The 24,023-nt window shown below is 45.1% G+C and overlaps 1 protein-coding gene across 5 annotated transcripts; it reads left to right on the top strand.

Moving 5' to 3' along the window:
* Positions 1-4,410: 4,410 nt before the first annotated feature.
* SPAG5 (sperm associated antigen 5) lies at positions 4,411-23,632 on the top strand. 5 transcript variants are annotated; one of them, XM_027130413.1, is made up of 24 exons: positions 4,411-4,552; positions 4,812-4,937; positions 8,663-9,750; positions 9,840-10,014; positions 15,232-15,306; positions 15,558-15,647; positions 15,743-15,877; positions 16,090-16,209; positions 16,332-16,424; positions 16,527-16,640; positions 16,986-17,079; positions 17,239-17,386; positions 17,466-17,568; positions 17,756-17,889; positions 18,098-18,236; positions 21,073-21,184; positions 21,352-21,438; positions 21,700-21,820; positions 21,937-22,048; positions 22,430-22,510; positions 22,672-22,827; positions 22,908-22,982; positions 23,113-23,193; positions 23,432-23,632. In XM_027130413.1, the coding sequence occupies exons 1-24, from the start codon at positions 4,502-4,504 to the stop codon at positions 23,501-23,503; spliced, it is 3,582 nt and encodes a 1,193-aa protein (XP_026986214.1). In that variant the 5' UTR covers positions 4,411-4,501; the 3' UTR covers positions 23,504-23,632. The 5 variants fall into 5 exon arrangements, 4 of the variants coding, with proteins under 4 accessions (XP_026986214.1, XP_026986213.1, XP_026986215.1 ...); XM_027130412.1 differs by having other exon boundaries at positions 15,555-15,647; XM_027130414.1 differs by lacking the exons at positions 22,908-22,982; positions 23,113-23,193; positions 23,432-23,632 and having other exon boundaries at positions 15,555-15,647; positions 22,430-22,499; positions 22,672-22,790.
* The last annotated feature ends 391 nt before the right edge of the window (positions 23,633-24,023 follow it).

Here is a 24,023-nt window from a genome sequence, read left to right as displayed (position 1 = left end):
GCATTCTTTCCTGCCACCCTCAACCCCCATTCGGAATCACTGACCTAAAAATAAATACCTTCTACTTATTCACATGAAATTCATTAAAAAAATTTTGTTTTATATACAACCTGAAATCTTTTAAGTTTAGCCCTACATTTTGATTTTTCATTACCTAGAAGAAATCAGATACACTTTTAAGTATGGATATTTTGCTCTGTACTCCCTTCTATCTTTTCTAAGAATTTAAGATTAGTCTTATAAATAACAAGGACCTACTGTATAGCACAGGGAACTATATTGAATGTCTTGTAATAATCTATAACGGAAAAGAAACTGAAAAAGATTTTATATATACACACATATATATATATATATATACCTGAATGACTTAGCTGTACACCTGAAACAACACTGTAAACCAACTATACTTTATTAAAAAAAAAATTAAGTCTTAACACCAAACCTTATATTTTTCTTTTAGAAAAGTGTCCTTTTAGTTCTACTCATTGCTTCTTACCTCTAACCTAAGTTACTTTATCATATATTGACCAGTTCATTTGTTCACTTGTTCATTGATTTAACAAACTGGTAATCTCAATTCCTTGGCTTACTTCTTTAAATAGAGTCTTCAATGTAAAAGTCTTGTCAAAGCTTTTTTGAAAAATTAAATAAAATCATATTCACTGTATTATTAGCCCCTGTTACAGGCTGAATTGTGCCCCCTCCCCATTGATATGCTGAAATCCTAACCCCTGTACTTCAGAATGTCATGGTATTTGGAGATAGGGTCTTTACAGGTGTAATTAACTTAAAATGAGATCTTATGGGTGGGCCCTAATCCATAATCCAATATGATTGGTTTCCTTATAAAGCGGGGCGGCGGGGGGGGGCGCGGAACTTCCCTGGTGGCCCAGTGGTTAAGAATCCGCCTGCCAATGCAGGGGACACAGGTTCGATCCCTGGTCCGGGAAGATCCCACATGCCACGGAGCAACTAAGCCTGTGCACCACAACTACTGAGCCTGTGCTCTAGAGCTCGCGTGCCACAACTACTGAGCCCTCATGCCACAACTACTGAGCCCGTGTGCCACAACTACTGAAGCCCGCACGCCTAGAGTCTGTGTTCTGCAACAAGAGAAGCTTCTGCAATGAGAAGCCTGCGCATGGCAATGAAGAGTAGCCCCCGCTCGCCCGCAACCAGAGAAATCCCGCGCGCAGCAACGAAGACCCAACACAGCCAAAAATAAAAATTTTAAAAATTAAAAAAAAAGAAAACATTTACATAAAAGATGAATGAATCAATCAAGATAAGAAATCCAGATGCTTTGAAAGGAAAGATAACATCTTAACCTCATAAATGTTTTATCTTTGTACAGCCAAAGATACCATTAATAAAGTCAATGGACAAAAAATAGATCTAAAGAAAAATATTTGCAATGTGATGGCAGTTAATGTCTAAATACAGAACTCTTACAAATTAGAAAAGAGAAATAACCTATTTTTTTAAAAAGGACATGGAATATGAAGTGATGAATGAGTTAATTAGATCTATATCAGTTGACTTAGAAGGCTCAATACAAGACATTGAGTGGGAAAAAAATGCAGAAGTGTAAGAAATGATGCCATTTCTGTAGACGACTCTCAATGCTTACTTCCCCTCCGCATGTGTGTGTGTGTGTGTGTGTGTGTGTGCAAGAGAGAGAGAGAGAGAATGAAAAAGAGAACCTGGGAGGGAGAGGGGAGTAATGCAAATGTAATGAGAAGAGGAAAAAAAAGGCACTAGCTCTCAATCCCAGAGACCCCAGTCTGCACGTCAATTAATTTGGGTAAAAAAAAAGCGTGTGTAAATAAAGACAAACAAAATCCTTGCGTGTGTGTATACATATGTTGTTGTTGATTTTTGGCCGCATGGCTTGTGGGATCTTAGTTCCCTGACCAGGGATCGAACCCCGGGCCCATGACAGTGAAAGCGCCGAGTCCTAACCACTGGACCACCAGGAAATTCCCTGCATATGTTTTTATAAAGGCATACACACTATTCGTTACCTCAGGCAGGTAGAATGGATGGGGGAGGCTGTGCCTTTAATATGTCTTTGCATTGTATTGTTTCACTTGCTACAACGAGCATCTCTTATTTTTTGTAATTTGAAAAACGCCAAATGAAAAATATCATGCAGGGAGTTCCCTGGTGATCGAGTGGTTAGTTAGGATTTGGTACTTTCATCTCCGTGGCCTGAGTGCAATCCCTGGTTGGGGAACTGAGAGCCCGCAAGTCACGGAGCATGGCCTCCCCCACAAAAAAAATTCATGCAAAACAACACCAACAAATTAATTCTGCTTATGTTGCCTATTTACAACAGTATTGTCCCTCTCGTCTACCCTCCATATCCCTCCTAATTTGCTGCTGGAAGCACTATATCTCTTTGGTTACTCACCTGGCATCTGACATACCAACTGCAACAAGGACTAAGCATTCCAAGTCACACTTTATATAATACAAGCTTTTACTACTGGCACTTAAGAGTTTTCTGTCTTGGTTTTTCTGCTCCTTTCACCCTTGTTTTATTTGTTGGACCTTTTTGATTGACCAGAAGTACATATACCTTGGGATTCCCTCTGCTAAGTCTGGGGGAATCCCAGGCTCAAGTCTGTGTTCTGTTGTCTTTCTCCCAGTTTTCCAGTCAAGCAACTGTTCTCTCTAGCGTCTTTAGGTTGCACCATTATGTTTCTAAAGCGGTGTTGTCCAACAGAAATAATGTAAGCCTCATAAGTAATTTAAAATTTGCTAGTAGCCCCATTAAAAATTAGGTAAAAAGAAACAGATGAAATTAATTTAATGTATTTTATTTAACCCAATGTATCTAAAATATCATTTCAACATGCAATCAATATTTAAAATAAGATATTTTATTCTTTTCTTTTTTCATACGAAGTCTTCAAAATCTAGTTTGTATTTTACACCTATAATACATCTCAATTTGGACTAGCCACATTTGAAGTGCTCAATAGCCACATGTGGCTAGTGGCTAGTGGCTATGGTACTGGACAACACAGTTCTAGAAAAGCCCATCCCCTGAGGGCCCTGAAGTTCGTAACATTATAGTTTTTCCTCTCTGGGTTATTGCCTTTTCCAAATTCATTATGACTTAAGAGTGTAAATAAGGTGCCGTGAGCGTTCAAAGGAACATACTTCATCATAAACTAACTCTGGGGACTTCCCTCCTGGCGCAGTGGTTGAGAATCCGCCTGCCAGTGCAGGGGACACGGGTTTGAGCCCTGGTCCGGGAAGATCCCATATGCCGTGGAGCAATTAAGCCCATGTGCCACAACTACTGAGCCTGCGCTCTAGAGCCCACGAGCCACAACTGCTGAGCCTGAGTGCCACAACTACTGAAGCCTGCGCACCTAGAGCCCGTGCTCTGCAACAAGAGAGGCCACCCAATAAGAAGCCCGTGAGCCGCAACGAAGAGTAGCCCCCGCTCACCTCAACTAGAGAAAAGCCCGCACGCAGCAAGAGACCCAAGGCAGCCAAAAATAAATTAATAACGTTTAAAAAAATTATATTAAAAAAAGCCTGTAACTGTGAATACTTAACTTTAGGCTGTTTCCAAAAATCAATCCCACCTCCAGTAGCTAATTTCCCACACAGAGGGGTTTCAAGCGAGAGGAGAATGCAGTAGTCGGTAGTATGGGTGGCAATCTTGACTCTGCCATTTTACTACCTGTCGGCATTAGGCAAAAGACATTATCTGTGACTCGGTTACTACGTCTGTAAAACGGGGATATTTACGGTGCCTACTTCATATGCCCTTTTGGGGATTAAAGGAGTTAAGATATAAAAGGCATTTGGAAGAGTGCCAGGTGCCTAATAAATGTTCAATACTTGTGAGCTATTATCGTTCCAGTAAACCTGTTGCGGACCCTGAGTTAAGTCCCAAGAAAAGTCCAGAAATTCTGAAGAGGCTAAATGACAGCGCAGGCTGAGAACCACGTCTCAGGCCATCACGGACGCAGGACCTATGCGCGGACCGAGCAGCCTACGTAAAAAACGCTCCACTCACCTTCCCTTCTATACCCCCGACCGGCTCCTGCCGGTCAAGGCTGAGATAGCTGAGGGAAACCCGAGGAGAAACTTCCTAAGGCCAGGCCACGGGGACAGCTTTTCCGACAGGGTGTGAGACTGGCCTACTCGAAGCAGGAGGGATGGACTCCTCAACTGTCCAACTTCCCGGTCACCCTCTCGGAGGTGAGGCCGAAAGGCTGGCTTTCGGGCTGGAGCGCGTCCCGGTGGGTTGGGGGTCGGTTTGCAGAGCGCGCGCGCACAGGGGGCCGGGCGGGGCGGGTCCAATACAGGCCCCGCCCCAGCCCGCCGGGCTCGAGCCCGGAGCGGACGCGCCCACCTGACGCACTGAGACTTCGCAGCCAATCGGGAAGCGCGGAGCAGGTTCAAATAAAGACGGCGGGTGAGCATGGCGTCGCCTCTTGCGTCTAGGAGGTGATCACCCTGTGTTGTTTTGAAGATGTGGCGGGTGAAAAAACTGAATCTTAGCGTGTCGCCTTCGCCCCAACCGGTGAGCGGGAGGGCCTCATGGAGAGAGAGAGCTGGGCTGGGGTTTTGGGTCGGGGTCGCTGGCAGTGCCGGGCGTCGTGGAAAGCAGGGTCGAGCCTGGGGACGGGTGCGTGTGGAGTCTAATGCTGGTCCTGATGTTCAGAGGACTGGGGTTGGAGCCTACTCTTGTTATTGCTCGTGAGCTTCTTAGGGAGGGACGGGAGCTTCTTAGGGCAGGCTGGCAGAGCCCAGGCTTTCTCACATTCTCTCTTCTGTTTTAGGGAAAAGCAGCTATGAGAACGCCTCTCCGAGAACTTATCCTGCAGCCTGGTGCCCTCACCAACTCGGGAACAGGGCCCCCGATAGCCTACTCGTCCACCTCATCACTGTGCAAGCTAGGGCTGCAGGTGAGATTCGCCTGGCCAGCCTCTCGACTGGGCTCTTTGCCGAGGCGGAGAGCTCAGAGGAACAGAGGGCCAGGGTTGGAACGTAATTAATAACGATAATGAAGTTTCCTTCTTCGGTGACATCCATTTACAGCTATTCAGGCCAACAGAGAGGTACCCTAGGGTCGCTAAAGGAAGTCCACTGAGAACCCGCACCTCTATTTAGCTGTTAGTTTTTTTTATCATCACCTCCCCCGTTCAGTCTTTACCAAACGTCTCAGAAATAACTATCACTTTGGTTAGTGGTCTCCCTCTTTTTTTTTTTTTTTTTTTGTGGTACGCGGGCCTCATCACTGCTGTGGCCTGTCCCGTTGCGGAGCACAGGCTCCGGACGCGCAGGCTCAGCAGCCATGGCTCACAGGCCCAGCCACTCCGCGGCATGTGGGATCTTCCCAGACCGGGGCACGAACCCGCGTCCCCTGCATCGGCAGGCGGACTCTCAACCACTGTGCCACCAAGGAAGCCCCGAGTGGTCTCCCTCTTAATAGGGACTCACTTACGGAGAAGTCAGTCAGTTTTAAGAATGAGGCAATGTCCATCCATTCCCAGAGGTAGTCAAAACTCCCCTGGGATCAAGTTACACCCCTGAACCACCGGAGTTTAAACTAGCTCCTTGTAGAACTGCCCTCACTGAGCTGTACTTTTGTGAAAGGTCTTGAGAGACATAGCTATGTAGAAAATGCTTTTCAGTTCAAATAGTGAGGATTGACTGTATACATTTCTCTGCCTGTTACTTTTCTCATTTAACAATGTGGTTTAAATCCCTCCATGTCAACTAGTGTAGCGCTAATTCATAAGATACTGTGGTATGCATCAAGCATAATTTAGTCATAAATGGTCATTTATCTTTCCACTTTTTTTTGCTAATGCAAACAATGCTAATGTAAATATCTTTGTACTGATACCTTTATTTCAATGAGATACATTTTCAGGAGTAGGATTATTGGTTTGAAGGAAAGATATTTTTAATTTTAAATTTTGTCAGATTGCTATCTAAAATAGCTATTACAATTCATATTCTCTCCAGCATTGTATGACGATATCCATTTCCCCACATCACCTCTTGTAGTAGTTGTTAGAGATCTTTAAAATTTTAGCCAGTCTGATGTGGTATCTTATTGTTACTTTAATTTGCATTTTCCTGACTACTAGTGAGCGTATCTCTTACATGTGAATTGGTTATTTGGGTTTGCTCTTTTGTGTAATGCTTATTTATATTATTTGCTCACTTTTCTATTGGGTGGTTAACTCTTTCATCATTTTCTAAGTGTATATTATAAATAGTCATCATTTGTCATGCTTTTTAGCTAGTTTGTAATTTTCTTTTGATTTTTACCTTTAATCCAGGGGTTATCTAGGAGGGGTTCTTAATTTCCAAGTGCTTAAAAGCCATTTTGTGTCACCTTTTAAATTTATTTTCTTGCATTATGATCAGACTGTAATCTGTTGTCTTTGTAGCCAAGTATAGGATGAATTTTTCTGAGTGTTCCATGAACATATGAAAAAAAGCATATTTACTATTCAAAGGATGTCACATTCTATTATATCCAACAACAGATAGTTAATTACTCTGTCCTTGCACTTTTTTTAGTCTGCCAGATCTGTTGAGTTCTGTGTTGTCCTTGTCTGGTTTTGGTATCAACATAATTTTGGCCTTGTAAAATGAGCTAGGAAGTATTTCCTTCTCTTTCTTTAATTTTTTGGAAGAGCTTGAGACAAATGGGTATTAAATCTTCTTTGAATTTTGGTAAATTCAACCTGTGAAATAATCTGGTCCTGGACTTTTGTTTTCTGGGAGGTTTTATTTTTAAATTAATTAATTAATTTATTTTGGCTGCTGTGGGTCTTCATTACTGCGTGCCGGCTTTCTCTAGTTACGATGAGCGGGGGCTACTCTTGGTTGTGGTGCGCAGGCTTCTCATTGCGGTGGCTTCTCTTGTTGCGGAGCGTGGGCTCTAGGCACACGGGCTTCAGTAGTTGTGGCGCGCAGGCTCAGTAGTTGTGGCTCGTGGGCTCTAGAGCGCAGGCTGAGTAGTTGTGGCACACGGGCTTAGTTGCTCCGTGGCACGTGGGATCTTCCTGGCTCAGGGATCGAACCCATGTCCCTTGTATTGGCAGGCGGATTCTTAACCACTGTGCCACCAGGGAAGTCCCTCCTTTAGCACTTTGAAAGAAAACTTGAAAATTTGAAATAAAATACATGAAAGTACATAAAACGTTGAGCCTAACAAATTTGTATAAAGCACACATCGTTGTAACCTATACCCAAGGACATTGCTAGAATATCAGAAGTTTTAGCTCAACTTTATGTTTTAAAATTTCATCCACTGCTGTAAATGAGAAATTTCATGTAAGTCTAATTCTTTTTTTTTTTTTTTTGTAAATAATTGGTCTTTATAATCTAAAGCTTCTAAAATAGTTTTGTTGTTCTGGTAGTTCAGAAATTTTATCATTTTTTGTCAGTCCTGCTTGGAACTTGGTGAGCCATTTTAACATGCAAACTCAGATCTTTCTTTAACCTTAGAGAAATTTTCTTCTAATACTTGTTAATCAGTGCCCCACCTGTACGTGTTCTCTTTTCTCCTTGAACTTCTTTTATTCACATGTTAGGTTTGCTGGATTTATCTTCCAGTTCTCTTAGCTTTTCCCTCAGATTTACCTTTCTTTGTATTTTTGTCTTTAAGATATGTCTTCCACTTGATTGTCCAGGCCAGTAATTCTTGTCTTAACTCTGATCATCCTCTTCCAATGCATATTACTAAAATTTTTTGTTTAAAAGTAATATTTATTATTTCCAGAAAGTCTTTGTGTGTGTGAGTTGTACTCCGATCTTCTTATGTATGCATACATTTTTTTGGTGCAAATTGTTATCTGTTTCTTCCGTCAGCTGTATTTTGGTAGGACCTACCTTTCCTAACTATCTTAGGGTTTGTCCTTTCTCTGGCTACTGGATCCACATAAGTACATTCATATTGTCCTTTTTTTGTTCATTAAGTCTCAGGACCAGCAGCCCTGCAAGTGGTAGAAAGTGCAGTGGTCTCCATCCCTATGAACCAGCAATTGGGAGGTTGTCACTCCCTTTTCAGGGCACCAGGAAGAGTCTTTCTTCTCTTCATTCTCCTTTGCTACAAAGGCTAGAGCTCTTCAAATCCCAAGGATTGAATGGCTTCAACCCATGTGTTCAGGATACCCTCAGTTCTTGCGGTCAAGGAGACTAGGTCACTGGCACAGGTTGATGTTGCCCTTTCTTCCTACGGTACATGGATCTCTGTGGGCCAAGTGCTCTCTCAGTCTAGTCCCCAATTTCTCATCTGTTCCAAAAGGACTAAAATCTTAGACCAACTGTAGAACTTGAGCCAGGGATCCCTCCTACCCTAGAAGTGGGTTGGAGTTAGGATTGGAGAAGAGGGGGGTCACTTTCAAGCTACCATCTTCCCATGACATGGATAGATTATCTTAGCCTTGTTTATACTGTAACCTGGTTCACTTGGAAGGACCCAGAATGGCTTCCCAGCTTTTCTACTGGGTCTCTGTAGTAAGTAGCAAGGCTTAGCCAAGGTCTTACCTAAGTAAAGGTAATGAGAACTCTTTCCTTTTTTGAGTTCAGACAGTATCCTGCACCCATAACTGTATATTGGGAACCAGAACTGACAGTATTAGTCAACTACTTTTGTTTCCTTTGGCAGGAAGGCAGCAACAACTCATCTCCACTGGATCTTGTCAATGCTAAGAAGACAGACTCCCCTTCAGAACAGTTGAGCCATCCCTCAACATGTCTAGAAGCTTGTCAACATGAATCAGATGAGCAGCCCCTAAATCTGATTCCCCAAACCAATTCTACTCCCAGAACATCTGAGGAAGCAGTAGACCCACTGGGCAACAATGTGGTTAAAACCATGGTCCTTGTACCTTCTCCAGGGGGGCAGCAGCAAAACATTACAGTCGAGGCCCATCTAGGTACCACGGCAGAGACAAACAGCTTCTCTCTAGATGAGCCTTTGAGGACAGGAGATCTGCTGAGAAAGGGGGTGGCCCCCTGCATGGAAGACAACTTTTCAGAAATTGTTCCTGCTATGCCTGAGAAACCTACATTTCAGAATCCTCCATCCCATCTGTTGGAGTACCCACAAAATTCCTGTTCTGAGCAACAGCTACACTGCTCCAGGGAAAGCCTGAAGGACAGTAGGACTGAGGCTGTGCCTGAGGACCTAGTCCCTTCTGAAAGTAATGCCTTGTTGCCTTCCTCCCCGCTCTGGCTTTCCCCTTCAACTGTCTTAGCAGCAGACTTCCCTGTCAGTCTTGTGGACCCAGGGGAGGAAATTTTAGAGCACAGAAGTACAGAGGAGAGAGAAATGAGGTTTCCCACATTCCCTGAGGAGGCTGAATTGGGAGATCAAGCACTTGTCTCAAATATGGACGATATTCCATCCACAGGCCTGACCCCAAATCCAGGAGAAATGGAATCCCAGGCAGCTCCAGGGCCAGCAGTAGATGCTGGGAGCATTCCCGTCTCTGATATGGGGCCTTGGATGTCTCCCCTGGCCTGGTTGGAAAAAGGTGTAAATACCTCCGTCATGCTGGAAAATCTCCGCCAGAGCTTATCTCTTCCCTCTGTGTTTCGAGATGCTGCGATTGGCACTACCCCTTTCTCTACTTGCTCGGTGGGGACTTGGTTTACTCCCCCAGCACAGCAGGAGAGGAGTACAAACACATCCCAAATAGGCCTGGTGGGCACCAAGGACAGTACTTCTGAGACAGAGCACCTTCTATGGGGGTAAGTATCCCTGTATCTTTGTGCTCCTGGACCTGCCACTCCCATCCCTTTCCCTCTCTTCTCCTCATGTTCTTCTCTTCCTACTGCAGCCGTCCTCCAGATCTGACTGCCTTATCTCGACATGACCTGGAAGATAACCTGCTGAACTCTCTTGTCATTCTGGAGGTACTCTCCCGCCAGCTGCAGGACTGGAAGAGCCAGCTGACTGGCCCTCACCCAGAAGTTCAGGACAGCAGCACACAGACTGACACCTTTTCCAATGGGGTAAGAAGGTTCTTCCCAAAGTGTGGAGGATCCCAGTGGGCCCTCTTCCTTAGAATATGTATAAAAGCTGAGGATCTGGAAAATCCCTTAGAGCTGTTGGTACTCACTATACCCCTGGGGTACCTCAAGACCTTCCAAGGGAATGCAAGCAAGGAAAGTTTTAAAGGAATCGGTTTCTAGATCTTCATCTTCCAAATGCACTCTTTACTAATTTGTTTTCTTTCCTACTTCCCCATTCTCAGTTACCCTTGCCCAATTTACTAACTTTACTATAAAGAAGAGCATATTTACTACCTGTCCTGAATCTTACATTGTCAAGAGGCAGCATTCAAAGGACAAATAGAAAATATTTGTGTACATGCTGAGAAGGCAAATGACTGCAATGATTATGTAACATGTCATTTTTGTGTGCTTTCAACAAAATTGAAGGAAGACTTCAGTTATGTCAGTGGATGGAAGTTCACTGTGAGATTTTCGGCGTGTATCTCCAAAGGAGCTCCTAGAATTGGGTGGCATGCCCTTCTTCCCTTCTTTCATTCCTACTTATTCCCATTATTTATGTGAAGAAATTTTCTCACAGAAATCTTTTTTTTTTGGCTGCACCACATAGCTTGTGGGATTTCATTTCCCCAACCAGGGATCGAACCCAGGCCTTTGTCAGTGAGAGCACGGAGTCCTAACCACACGACCACCATGGAATTCCCTCACATAAATCTTGTATCTGTAAGAATGGAAAATAGGCATAAAATTCTTGCTGAACTACGTCTTATTGTAGGAATTATAGTAATCACAGACACATGAACTAATAAGGGGAGGGATGCTCCATCTATTTCATTAGTAGATGGATCTCCAGTAAAATTTTACTGGATATGTTTATGATTTTAATTAAAAATTATATTATTACAGTGATTAGTATACAACTGATGAAAATATTTCTCCATCCAAAAGAGAGTTTTCTCACTTAAAATCTTATGTGGGACTTCCCTGGTGGCGCAGTGGTTAAGAATCCGCCTGGCAATGCAGGGGACACGGGTTCGATCCCTGGTCTGGAAAGATCCCACATGCCACGGAGCAACTAAGCCCGTGTGTCACAACTACTGAGTCTGTGCTCTAGAGCCCACGAGCCACAACTACTGAAGCCCGCACGCCTAGAGCCCGTGCTCCGCAACAAGAGAAGCCACTGCAATGAGGAGCCTGTGCACCGCGATGAAGAGTAGCTCCCATTTGCCACAACTAGAGAAAGTCCGCGCACAGCAACAAAGACCCAATGCAACCAAAAATAAATAAATAAATTTAAAATCTTATGGTCAGAGGAATTAAAAATTTTTTTAAATTTATTTAAATTTAGATGAACTTTTGTTGTCGTTGCAGAGATACTAATAGAGTTTAAAGTGTAAAAGTATGTTTTATTAGGATAAAATTCTGAGAGGAGTAAAAATAGAGGTTCAAGGAGAAAAAGGGATGATATAAAATTTCTGTTAAAGAAGAACTTCGTGTATTTTTTAAAAATTAATAATTAATTTATTTTTGGCTGCGTTGGGTCTTCGTTGCTGTGCAACGGGCTTTCTCTAGTTCCAGTGAGTGGGGGCTACTCTTCGTTGCAGTGCGCTTCTCTTGTTGTGGAGCACGGGCTCTAGGCGTGTGGGTTTCAGTAGTTGTGGCACGTGGGCTCAGTAGTTGTGGCTCGTGGGCTGTAGAGCACACGCTCAGTAGCTGTGACACATGGGCTTAGTTGCTCCGCAGCATGTGGGATCTTCCCGGACCAGGGCTCGAACCCGTGTCCCCTGCATTGGCAGGTGGATTCTTAACCACTGCGCCACCAGGGAAGTCCCTTTTGTGTATTTTCTAAAGGTGTCAAATAGGTATTAAATCATAATGGTTTATAAAGCAGAAACAAACACACCATTGTAAAGCAATTATACTCCAATAAAGACGTTAAAAAAATCATTATGGTGTATGTAACATTTATACCATTGGGTATATTTAAGACTGATGTAACAGTTTTATTTCAAACTGTCAATGTTTATGAGGTCGTGGAAATTACAGCCTTTGTAACGATTTAAACGTAAGGGTACTCCAGCTTTCAAAATTACTGTAGGAGATATGAGAGGAAAACAGTTTAAAGACCATTGTTCTAGAGGAGTCTTGCTGTGAGAGCACAGGCCGAGGAAGTAAGGGAATGTGTCAGGGAAGGAATTGAGGTCCTTAATGTGCCTGTTGAGGTAATAGGTGGCTGTTGCTAAGAAGAGATGGTCTCGGGAATTCCCTGGTTGTCCAGTGGTTGGGACTCCGTGCTCTCACTGCTGAGAGCCGGGGTTCAATCCCTGGTCGGGGAACTAAGATCCCAGAAGCCGCGCAGCGTGGCCAAAAAAAAGAACGATGGTCTCTAAAACTCCAAAGACCTCCTTTGAGTTGAAAATATCCTCAAAATAATGACTTTACTCTTTGTCAAAATCCTGGAAGCCATAGGCTCATCATTCCTGTATTTTCTTATTTTTGTATCCTTTCCTCTTGTCCTTGACCTTGTTCCCCATTCCTGAGTTGGCCTTGTACCCTCTTTCCTTGAAGCTTGCCAAATCCTTTTAGAGACCACTGGAGCAGAACCAAAGAGAGGAAATGACAGTGCCTTCAGCCATTCCCCATCACAGTGCCATGTCCTTGCCGCTTGGCTGCCTCATTCACGCTAATCTCATCACCTGCCTGACTGGCCAGCCCTGAGCAGTATGTGTGCCCTGTTCCAGGGCTCCAGGGGTAACTCTGTGCCTTACTGCATGATGCAGTCGGGAACAATGTCTGCTTTGCTCGGGAGGGGAGTGATGAACTCCAAGAGATCTGCGTCCTTATATCCAGGCTGCTGCAGCATCGTGACTCAGCACTGCTGCTCCAGCACTAGGCTTTTTCCTAGACGATGGCTGCCTTGCAGCAGTAATGAAGGTTCCCCACTTTTCTCTCAGAACTTCAAAGTTTCTCTACGGCTCTGCTGCCTTTGAAATCATACTTATCTACTCCACATAGCACACTAAGATTTTCGTCTGCCCCAAGATAATGAACAGACCATTAGAGATTAAGAAAATTAAAATGAGTAGTAAATAAATATTTGAGAAGGTTACCATTACTGGTAATCAGAGAAATGCAAATCGCAACATGAGATGCTATTTTCTTCTGACAAAATAGCAAAGAATAAAATAGATAATAGTGGTAAGCATTGTCCTGTCGTCAGTAGGGCATAAATTGGTTCAATCTTTTTTTTTATGCTTTAAAACAGTTATATTTAATATTACATTTAAAATTTTTTTCTCTTGTTTGAACATTATGCCTTTAAACGGGTTCAGCCATTTTTGAAGGAAATTTCAACGGCTCAAAGCAGTTCAAACTTTTTGATCCAGTAACCCCACTTCTAGGGTTAAATCCTAACGGGAAAAAAAAATTCTGCATAAAGATGATAACTTAAAAAAAATGAAAAATAATGAAAAATAATGGTACATCCATAAGATGGGATATCCTAGTTATTTAGAAGTATATTTATGAAGAGTTTTTTTTTTTTCCAGCCATGCAGTGTGGCATGCAGGATCTTAGTTCCCCCACCAGGGATCAAACCCACGCCCCCCTGCAGTGGAAGTGTAGAGTCCTAACCACTGGACTGCCAAGAGTTTTTAATAGTTTAATAAGTTTAATGTTCATGGTTTTTAAAGAAAGGAATTCAGAATCCGCCTGCCAATGCAGGGAGCATGCGTTCGATCCCTGGTCTGGGAAGATCCCACATGCCGTGGAGCAGCCAAACCTGTGCGCCACAAGTACTGAGCCTGCGCTCTAGAGCGTGCGAGCCACAACTACTGAAGCCCACGCACCTAGAGCCAGTGCTCCACTGCAATGAGAAGCCTGTGCACCACGACGAAGAGTAGCTCCCACTTGCTGCAACTAAAGAAAGCTCACGCACAGCAACGAAGACCAAACCGTAGCCAAAAATAAATAAATAAATAAGACCCCACAAGCCCCATGGCCTAGCCAAAAAAAAGATACCTAGAGATCAACATAAATAAATAAATAAAAAGAAGAAAAAAAGGAGTTCAGAGTTCATATAACCTCTAAGAGGCTTTGAGGTGAGGTAAAATATCAGCAGAGGTTAAAAATGAGTGATGCTCCACTTTGATAGGTCTCCCTAAAGCACACATCCCAGTCTCAGGCTCTCAGTGAGGAGACTAAATGTAAACTCAGGGCTAAATAACATGAGTATAATAAAATTAAGTAAGAAAAGCAGGACCCCACATTTATTTATATATTATAACCACAATTGTGGTTTTTCTTAAGCATTACTGTCTTTCATCAAATCTAAGATACTATCAATATTGAATGCATACCAATGTCAGTGGTGTTAAAATGTAAAAAGACAGGGACCTCCCTGGTAGTTCAGTGGCTCAAACTCTGTGCTTCCAATGCAGGGGGCACGGGTTTGATCCCTGGTTGGGGAACAAAGATCCCACATGCTGCGCAGTGCGCCAAAATAGAAAACAATTGTAAAAAGGCAATCATCTTAGAATTTATTAAATATAGTTCTTTCTTTTTTTTTTCTTTTTTTTTTCGGTATGCGGGCCTCTCACTGTTGTGGCCTCTCCCACCGCGGAGCACAGGCTCCGGACACGCAGGCCCAGCGGCCATGGCCCACAAGCCCAGCCGCCCCGCGGCACGTGGGATCCTCCCAGACCGGGGCACAAACCCACGTCCCCTGCATCGGCAGGCGGACTCCCAACCACTGCGCCACCAGGGAAGCCCTAAATATAGTTATTTCTTTGTAAATCAGTAGTCTACTACTTTTTTCTCCCCCTGACACCTGAGGGAGGTAACATACTCATCAGTTACAGCAAATCTCTATAGCAAGGAAATCTGGTGTGGAGGTATATTGAAATCTCTTGGGGTGGGTGCTGTACTGTTGGTTGAGAATCACTGCTCTAGGGGTGAAATTGATAATGATTCTTTTTCCATTTTATTCACTTTCCTATTTCCAAAATTTTACAGTAAACACATAATCAGAAAAAAAAGTTATTTTAAAAAGTAATTTTTCTGCCTACCTCTGGATTTTTTCTGACTTGGCTTCATCAAGCTGTGAGCCTTGCTCCTGATTTTAATGGGAAAGGTTCCTGTATCTCGGTGGGAGGGGGAAAGAGCTGCTGGTGGTGCATGTTGCCTATGCAAGAGGGGCAACTCTGTTTCTCCAACTAGATGAGTAAGAAACCTCAGCATCTTCAGGAGAGCCAGGAGATTGGACAGGCTCTGCGGCAGGCCAGGAATGTCATGGTAAGTGTTGATTGACCTTACACCGTTGCTGGGTCTCCTGTGAAGATCAAGAATGGCGACTCCTGAGCAGTTAGCAGATGATGGATGGTACTCAGCCATGGTAGTGAAGGGAGGTTTCCTTTTGTTAAGAACATCTCTTCCTTATTGGGAGCGTGAAATTGGGGTTGGTGGCTTCCTCCTCAGTGTCCCAGCTTACTTCCTGCTTAATGACTTTATTTGATCTAGCCTAACCATCTCTCCCTCTACAGCAGTCATGGGCGCTGGTCTCTAAAGAGCTGATATCCTTGCTTCAACTATCTCTGCTGCACTTAGATGAAGATAAAACTGCTTTGAGTCAGGAGGTAAGCAGCATGCAGATGGAGGCAGAGGCCTTTGGTGGGATTGAAATTCAGCCAAATAAAGAAACCAGACACAGTATATGATTCTTATCTTATAGTCTTGGCGTACAGAAACCTTGGTGTCCCGCTGTTTTGATGTGTTGAAGAAACTGAGGGCAAGGCTCCAGAGCCTCAAAGCAGAAAGGGAGGAGGCAAAGCACAGAGAGGAAATGGCCCTCAGAGGCAAAGATGCGGTAAGGTGTCAGGCTTTTGTTCCTGGATGTAGGAGGTCTCTTCCTAAGGTTCCTGCAGGAACATAAATTGACTTGAGACACAGATGGGTGGCCTGAGAACTGCTTGCCCTGGGGAATAATGAACTAAACTGCTGGTGTGATGGATAGTTATGGCTTTTTGTGCTGTATCCTTCCTCTGCCCGCAATGTCCTCTCAACCTCTTCTCTAAACAGGCAGAGACAGTGCTAGAGGTTTTCTGTGCACACGCCAGCCAGCGCATCAGCCAGCTGGAACAGGACCTGGCATCCATGGGGGAATTCAGAGGCCTTTTGAAGGAAACCCAGACCCAACTGGTAATTGAAGGCATATTCTTTTCTGGAATCCATACTGACACACTGGGAGGATGGTCATGTACCCCTACTTCCCTGTATCCACAGGGAAAGGGCTCCCTCCATTGACAATCCTTCTCATGTAGGTCGGGCTTCATACTGAGCAAGAAGGGTTGGCTCAGCAGACAGCAAGTCTTACTTCAGCCTTGCAGCAGGACTGGATATCCATGCAACTGGATGTGAGTATTTGGGGCCATTATACTGCTCCTTTGCTCACAGCCAGCCCTGTTAGGAGTCTTGTCTCAAGGGTGCTCTTCTGACCTGCTTGCTTCCCCTGGTAGTATGTAACATGGACAGCTCTGCTGAGCCGGTTTCAGCAACTCACAGAGAAGTTTACAGCCAAGAGCCGGCAGACCCTGCAGGAACGTGATGCTGCAATTGAGGAAAAGCAGCAGGTACAAACCAGGAGTGGGGACTGCTTAGGCCTCATTTCCTCCTTCTTCTCTACAGAAGGCCTTTCTGATGAGTGGTGTCATTAGCCTCTTCCCTGGGACCTGTCTTCTTTCCATCTGTGGGTTTGGAGACCAGCCAGTCCCTTTGCTATAAGATGGCCTTCAGCACCTTCTTCAGCAACTTTCCTCCTGTTTCTACTTTTTCCTGAGGATCAGACTCATTTGCTGCAGTGTTTTTGCCCAGGAACAATGTGGTTTATTGTCCTGTCCAGAAAGAGAAACTGGACTAAGTCTTGGGACTCTTGATTCAGGGGGAGCTGTGGGAAGAAAACTGTCTTTTTCTCCTAGGTTTCCAGGGAGCTGGAACAAGTCTCTTCCCATTTAGAGGACTGCAAAAGCCAACTAGAACAACTGGAGTTGGAAAACAGTCGTCTGGCAACAGGTGTGCGTGTGTGCATGCGTACAAGCAGTTGTACCCTGCTGAGGCTTGGGGTGTGGCAGTAGCGTAAGAAAGTGCTCTAGGGCACTTGTCTTAGAGCAGAAGTGTGGGGACGTTTGGGCCTGGTGACCACATGGTGTCATTAGGATAATTTTGGTCTAGATCTCCGGGCTCAGCTGCAGATTCTGGCCAGCATGGAGAGTCAGCTAAAAGAGCTACAGAGTCAGCATGCCAGTTGTACCCAGGACCTGGCCATGAAGGATCAGTTGCTCTGCCAGCTTACCCAGAGCAGTGAGGAGAAGGCTGCTCAGTGAGTTCCTCTCAGGTTATTGTGGCAGTAGGCATCCAGGATATGGGACCAATGGGATCTAACGTAAGGTCTCTGGCAGATGGCAAAAGGAAGAGATGGCATTAAAACATATGCAGGCAGAGCTGCAGCAACAACAGGCGGTCCTGGCCAAGGAGGTGCAGGACCTAAAGGAGACCCTGGAGGTAAGGAAGATGGCTTGGGGCAGGGGAGCTGCAGGAGTGTGACTCTTCCCTGATGGTATTGAGGTGAGGTTTGAGACTCTGGACTGGAAAAAGCCTCTGTTCCCAGGACTCTAAAATTTCCCACTTAGATGCATTTTCCCCCTCCCTTCCTTTCTCCTTGCCTTCCTTCCTGCTCCTGTCTCCCCAGTTTGCAGAACAAGAGAATCAGGTTGCTCACCTGGAGCTGGGCCAGGTTGAGTGTCAGTTGAAAACCACCCTGGAAATACTCCGGGAGCGCAGCCTGCAGTGTGAGGACCTGAAGGACACCATGGAGAACCTGAAGTAAGACCTCTACCTTTCTGTGCTTCCCTATTAGTGTTTATCTCAGGACTGCTTCTAGAAGCTAAAGTCTCCAAGAAGGGAATTGTGACAGGGTCTGAGAGCCTCTTGTTTCCCCTCTTTGAACGCAGTTCTGTGTGGGGATTTGGAGAAGTGTTCAGGGAAGGTCACCTGGTGTTTGGCTGTCTTCTCTGTTCCTTCCTTATTTCAGGGCTAAACTGGCCAGCACCATGGCAGAGAAACAGCAGCAAGACCTGGAGAAGACACGCCAGTATTCCCAAGAGCTAAGGGTGCTGACTGAGCAACTCCGGAGCCTGACCCTCTTCCTACAGACAAAACTGAAGGAGAAGGTAGGGTCCGGGGTTTCCTTCTCTTCCCTTACAATTGTATCAATATCTTCGAATAAAGACGGTTTTATTTCTTCCTTTCCGAACTGTATACCTTTTATTTCCTTTTCTTGTCTTACTGTGTTAGCTAGAACTTCCCCTATAGTGTTGAAAAGGAATGGTGAGAGGGGACATCCTTGCCTCGTACCTGATCTTAAAGGGAAAGCTTTGAGTTTCTCACCTTTAAGTATGATGTTAACTGTAGGCTTTTTGTAGATATTCTTTATCCAGTTGAGGAAGTTCCCCTCTAATCCTAGTTTACTGAAAGTTTTTCCACTTGTATCCTTATTGTATAGAATGGTCTTCCTAAAATTCTACTCTCGTCCCATCTTTGTGACCTTCAGTGATTTTCAGTTGCCTACAGGATGTCTTCAAGCTGTCACTCAAACTTTTCTTCTTCTGTCTCCTACCTCCCTGTTATGAACCGTTTACTCCCATAGACTGCCTACGTACTACACACACGTCTCATCCCCATTTGCACCCAGATGTGTGCTGTTACCACGTCTGTTCTCTTCTGTCTTCAAACTGGAAATACCTTTTCCTTCCTATTAAAATCCTCCCTGGTTCACCTTCTTCTTTGAAATGTTTCCAAACATCAGTGGACTCAGTGATCTCCTGCTACATTCCTCATGAACTTACTCTCCTTTTGCACTTGTATTAATTTTCCTTGGATGTTTGGTCTCTTCAACTAGACTGTATTTAAAGAAAGCAGAAATTTAGCCTTGCTTCTTTGGCTTCCCCACAGTGCACACTGAACAATAAATGGATATTTTTTAGAATGCAGCGTTAGTTAGCTTATTCAACAGTTAAAGACACAGCCAGAATCCTGAAATCGAATTGCTTATGATCTCACCCCATTCCCCAGTGTGTGCCAAGCACAGGAATCCAGTCTTGCAGGGAAGACAGACAGATGTAAACTTGTCATCTTGGCTTGTGATTATGATAGAGGTTGCCTGGATGGCCACTGAGGGTTGCTTGGATGACCACAGAGAAAGGAGCATCAGTTTTACCTTTGAGAGTTAAGATGTCTTCTCAGAGCAGGTGACTCTTGGTCAGAGTCTTGAGGTTAGAAGTTTGTAGGGCAGGGTTGGGTATATAGGAAGGCCCACCAGGCAGAGGGAATAGTATGAAAGTCATAGAGGCACTATGGGTACTTTTTGTAGTGTCTACCTTGTGACAAGACCTGGGTTAGGTGCTGGGACTACAGGTGAACAAGGCCAAGGCCCTGCTCATGTGGAATGTGGTGAGTTTGGGAACTGGGAGGTAGCTCTTTATGATTGGATTATAGGAGCTATGTGGGGCAAGGATGATAAGCAGAAAAGGCTGGCGAGCTAGGCAGGAGGCCAGATTTTTGAAGGTTTGAACTAAAGGGATATGGAGGAGGGGATGAATTGGATGAATTGAATACATATTTAGGAAGTAAAAGTAACAAAATGGGGACTTCCCTGGCGGTCCAGTGATTAAGACTTCTCCTTCTAATGCAGGCGGTGCGGGTTTGATCCCTGGTTGGGGAGCTAAGATCCCACATGCCTCGCGGCCAAAAAACCAAAACATAAAACAGAAGCAATATTGTAACAAATTCAGTAAAAAAGACTTTAAAACTGGTCCACATCAAAAAAATCTAAAAAAAAAAAGTAACAGAACGTGGTGACCAGTTTGATATAGGAGTGTGGTGGAAGAATGAATGATGATCTCTAGATTGCTGGAAAGATGGTGACACTCTAGAACTGGGATTGGCAGACTTTTCCTGTAACGTGCAATATGATAAATATTTTCGGCTTTGCAAGCCACATGGTCTTTGTCTCAACTACTCAACTCTGCCTTTGTAGCTCAACAGCAGGCATAGAGAGTATATAAATAAATGGATGTGGCAGTGTTCCAATAAAACTTTATTTACAAAAACAGGTGGCAGGCCACATTTGAACCACAGGCTGTAATTTGCTGCTCCCCTGCTCTAGGATCTTAAATACAGATGGAGGAATAGATTTTTGGTGGGGTGGGACAGGAAAAATGGTTAGCTCAGCTTTATACATACTAAATTTCAGATGAACTGTGGAGCAATCTGGTAGGTTTTTCACAGGTAGTTGAGCCTTTGGGCCTGGAGATTGGGAGAAGGTCCAGTTGAGAGAGACAGATTGAAGGGTCATCCATGTAGAAGTGGATGTTTTTGTGGAGCTCCTGAGGTGAGGCCACCTGGGGAATGTAAAGGGTCAAGGATGAACCAAAAGGAGCCCACAGTTAAAGAAAGACCTGTGGATAGAGAGAAGAGATAGCCAGAAAGGTATGAGTCCTACCTGTGAAGGAGAGAGAGTCATGTCACACAAGTGAAGAAAATGAAGTTTCTAAAAGAACATGGTCATTGGTTATCACATAGGTCGGGTAAAATAAGACCTGAAAGGTGTCCGATGCCATTGCTGTACCAAATAATGAGAATTTTTGTGGAATGGTCGGGCAAAAGCCTGAGTGTAGTGGGCTAGGGAGTCCATACATGCTGAGAATTTTAGGCAAGAAATGTAGGCTTTTCTTTTCTTTTCTTTTCTTTTTTAATGGAAGGGAAAAGAAAAGGCAGTAGCTAAAAGCATACTTAAGGTAAGAAGAAGGGTTTTTGGTTTTTTTTTAATTGTTGTTCTAGTGAGAGAGAATTAAGTTCAGGGAAAGGAGCTAATGGAGAAGTTGAAGATAGAGAAGAGAGGTGACATATAGAACAGCATCCCGAGGAGATGGCCGGTGAATAACTGGAAGTTCAGGGAACCCACTATCCCTGAAAAGCAGCTGACGTTTTTTTTTCCTTTGCCCTTAGGCTGAACCAGAGACCCTCCCGATAAGCACAGCCTGTGCTCCTTCCCAGGAACACCCTCTGCCCAGTGACAGCACCTTTTTGAGAAGCACCCTGACAGCAGTGGCAGATGAAGGTTAAAGGCCCTGGAATTCAGGGGTGGGAAAGTTGTGGCGCTGCTCCTGATATCTTCAGCTGTTGAAGATGCCGCCAACAGACCCTGTCTCTCCCTGGCTCCCCTGATGGCCGACCCTTGACTGGGTCACCCGAGGGGCCCTCTACCATGGTTGCATTTTGTTTTAGAGCCAGAATCAGCTCCTGTGCCCTTGCTTGGAAGTGACAAGAGTGCTTTCACCAGAGTAGCGTCAACGGTTTCCCATCAGCCTACAGGTTAGAATGGGCTCCAGGGATCCTGCCTCATTTCTAGATCTGGTAGTGATGATAAAGACTGAAGCAGTGAGAAGTGCTTTGCTCTAAAAACCTCAATTTTACTTGGGCTCATTTCATCTCTGCCTTTTGGGATCGGTAGTGTTCCAGACATTCAGATCCTGTGGGTGGGGAACATGGATAAGAGTTGTGGAAGTGATAGCTACACACTCCTTCCTTCCAGAGCTAAAGGGCTCTACCTCTATCTAGTACTTTGTCTTTCAGAAACCCCAGGCATCGAGAATAGCCTGGCAGAAATGAGTACTATGACTCTGGAGCTTCAGAGCCTGTGTTCCCTGCTGCAGGAGTCTAAAGAAGAGGCTGTCAGGACTCTGCAGCGAAAGATGTGAGTGGAGTGCAGTCTTGGTGAGAGGGGGCAGGTCAGGTGAGCAGCCCCTTATGTTAAGGGCCCAGGCAGCCCCTGGGGGGACCGGAATAATGCTGAATTCTTCCCTCTCCTAGATGTGATCTGCAGGCTCAGCTGCAGGCCCAGGAAGAACAGCATCAGGAAGCCCAGAAGGCAAAGGAAGCGGACATAGAGAAGCTGAACCAGGCCTTGTGCTTGCGCTACAAGGTGGAGGAGGGGCCTGGAAGTGAAGTGATGAAGAACTGGGGCAACTGTGAGGGCCCACTGGGAGCTGTTGTCTCTCCAGGAATCTGGGTGGTGGAGATTTTCCAACCATTGCCCTAGTTTTGCCCTTCCTGGGGTCAGACAATTCACATGTTTGGGAACCAGCTATAGACTGACCCATCTTCCAGGCTGACCTAGAACTCCAGGAGAGCTCTCTCAACAGGGAAATGTGCCTGGCCTGACGTAGCCCTAGAGGAAGAATTGGAGTGTTATCAATTGGTATCACCTGGGCTGAGCATGGTCAGGCACAAAATCCTATCTCCTGGCAAGGGCTGCAAAGAAGCCAACTCTCCCACTGCCTTCTTACCTCCCTTTTCCTCACAGAATGAAAAGGAGCTCCAGGAGGTGGTACAGCAGCAGAATGAGAAGATCCTAGAGCAGATAGACAAGAGTGGTGAGCTCATAGTACGTTCACCATGATGCCCAGCCTCTGCCTTCTATGTCACTGGTAGCCAGGGTCCCAAATGTGGGAATTGGGTCCCCTGGTCTACCCTTGCTCACCACATGGGATAAGGATAGAGAGGACCTTTGAGGGCTACTAGATACCTCTCCATTCTCATCCCCAGAGGCTTAGAGAGGAGGTGACCCAGCTCACCCGTTCACTTCGTCGTGCGGAGACAGAGACTAAGGTGCTCCAAGAGACCCTGGCAGGCCAGCTGAACCCCGACAGTCAGCCCATGGCCACTAACTGGATCCAGGAGAAAGTGTGGCTCTCCCAGGAGGTGACTCAGAGTTAACAGAAGAGCTGGGCAACTGGTGGGAACCCTAGGCTGTGCCCCTACTGATCTGAACATATCTGCAGGTGGACAAGCTGAGGGTGATGTTCCTGGAGATGAAAAATGAGAAGGCAAAACTCATGGTCAAGTTCCAGAGCCACGTAAGAATTTCCATGTCATTCTAGGGCTATTTCCTGTCACCACTAGCAAGTGCCCTGCCATATTTATCTTTCCCCACAAGCTATGTTGTTCTTTTAAGCATAGAGCTTATGCATCCTATTTGCTTTTTAGAGAAACATCCTGGAAGAGAATCTGCGGCGCTCTGACAAGGAGTTAAAGAAACTAGATGACATTGTTCAGCATATTTATGAGGTAAAGGAGGGAGGGAGTTGATGCAACTAAGGCACTTGGTATAAGGCCTGGCCCAGGGGGTACTGATGAGTATAGTTGTGGTTCCCAGCCTTTGCTGAGAGCTGGGCCTGACTCACTATTGCAGCCTTCTCTGTGGCTTCCATTTTCGCCCCTCTAACTCAGTGGGTGCTTCTTGGGGCTGGGAGCCTTGGGCCTTTGGCCTGTGACCCTGAGCTGCCTTTTCTGTATCTCTTGCCAGACTCTGCTGTCCATCCCAGAGGTCGTGAGGGGTTGCAAGGAGCTACAGGGATTGCTGGAATTTCTGAGCTAAGAAACTGAAAGCTGGACTCTGTTTCACCCCTTTTTACCTGCAGTACTCCCTTACCCCAACACCAGGACCAATTGGCTTAGAGCCAGCTCTGTTTAATGCTATTTAAATAAAGTATATTTAATGTATTTCTTCAGGCTCACTGAATCTTATTTCTTGGGTAGGAGGTGGGTGGATGAGGTCAGGGGAGAGGCAGCTTGGCCCTCTTGCCTGGGCATCCTCCACACACCCCTCCCACTGCATCCAGAGCCAAAGCCAGTCTCCCCCCACCACCCCGACGCCTTTTCTTCCCCAGATACTCTGGTAACTGGACTGCTTGTTCCCTGGCTCACTGCCTGTAGCCCTGGTGAATAAGGGGGTGAGGACAGAGAAACTCAGTTCCTTACTCTCTGCCCTGGACTCCCACACTGTTGGTGCCTGTGTCCCATCTAACCCAACCGTTGTGATTGTTTAGGTGACCCTCCTTCACCAGACCAGGCTTCGTCCCCAACAGCCATCACAGTGCTCTGCACATGGTAAAGGC

Source organism: Aethalodelphis obliquidens, unplaced genomic scaffold (assembly GCF_003676395.1).
Source record: "Aethalodelphis obliquidens isolate GAN/ISIS:26980383/991018 unplaced genomic scaffold, ASM367639v1 scaffold38, whole genome shotgun sequence".
NCBI lineage: Eukaryota > Metazoa > Chordata > Mammalia > Artiodactyla > Delphinidae > Aethalodelphis > Aethalodelphis obliquidens.
Note: the sequence above shows the minus strand (reverse complement) of the source record. Positions and strands in the feature narration are given on the sequence as shown.

Coding starts and splice junctions, on each gene's coding strand:
- SPAG5 (XM_027130412.1), top strand. CDS start 4,502: ATGTGGCGGGTGAAAAAACTGAATCTTAGCGTGTCGCCTTCGCCCCAA. Junction 17,080..17,238: donor AAACAGTCGTCTGGCAACAG/GTGTGCGTGTGT, acceptor ATTTTGGTCTAG/ATCTCCGGGCTCAGCTGCAG. Junction 17,387..17,465: donor AGTGAGGAGAAGGCTGCTCA/GTGAGTTCCTCT, acceptor GGTCTCTGGCAG/ATGGCAAAAGGAAGAGATGG.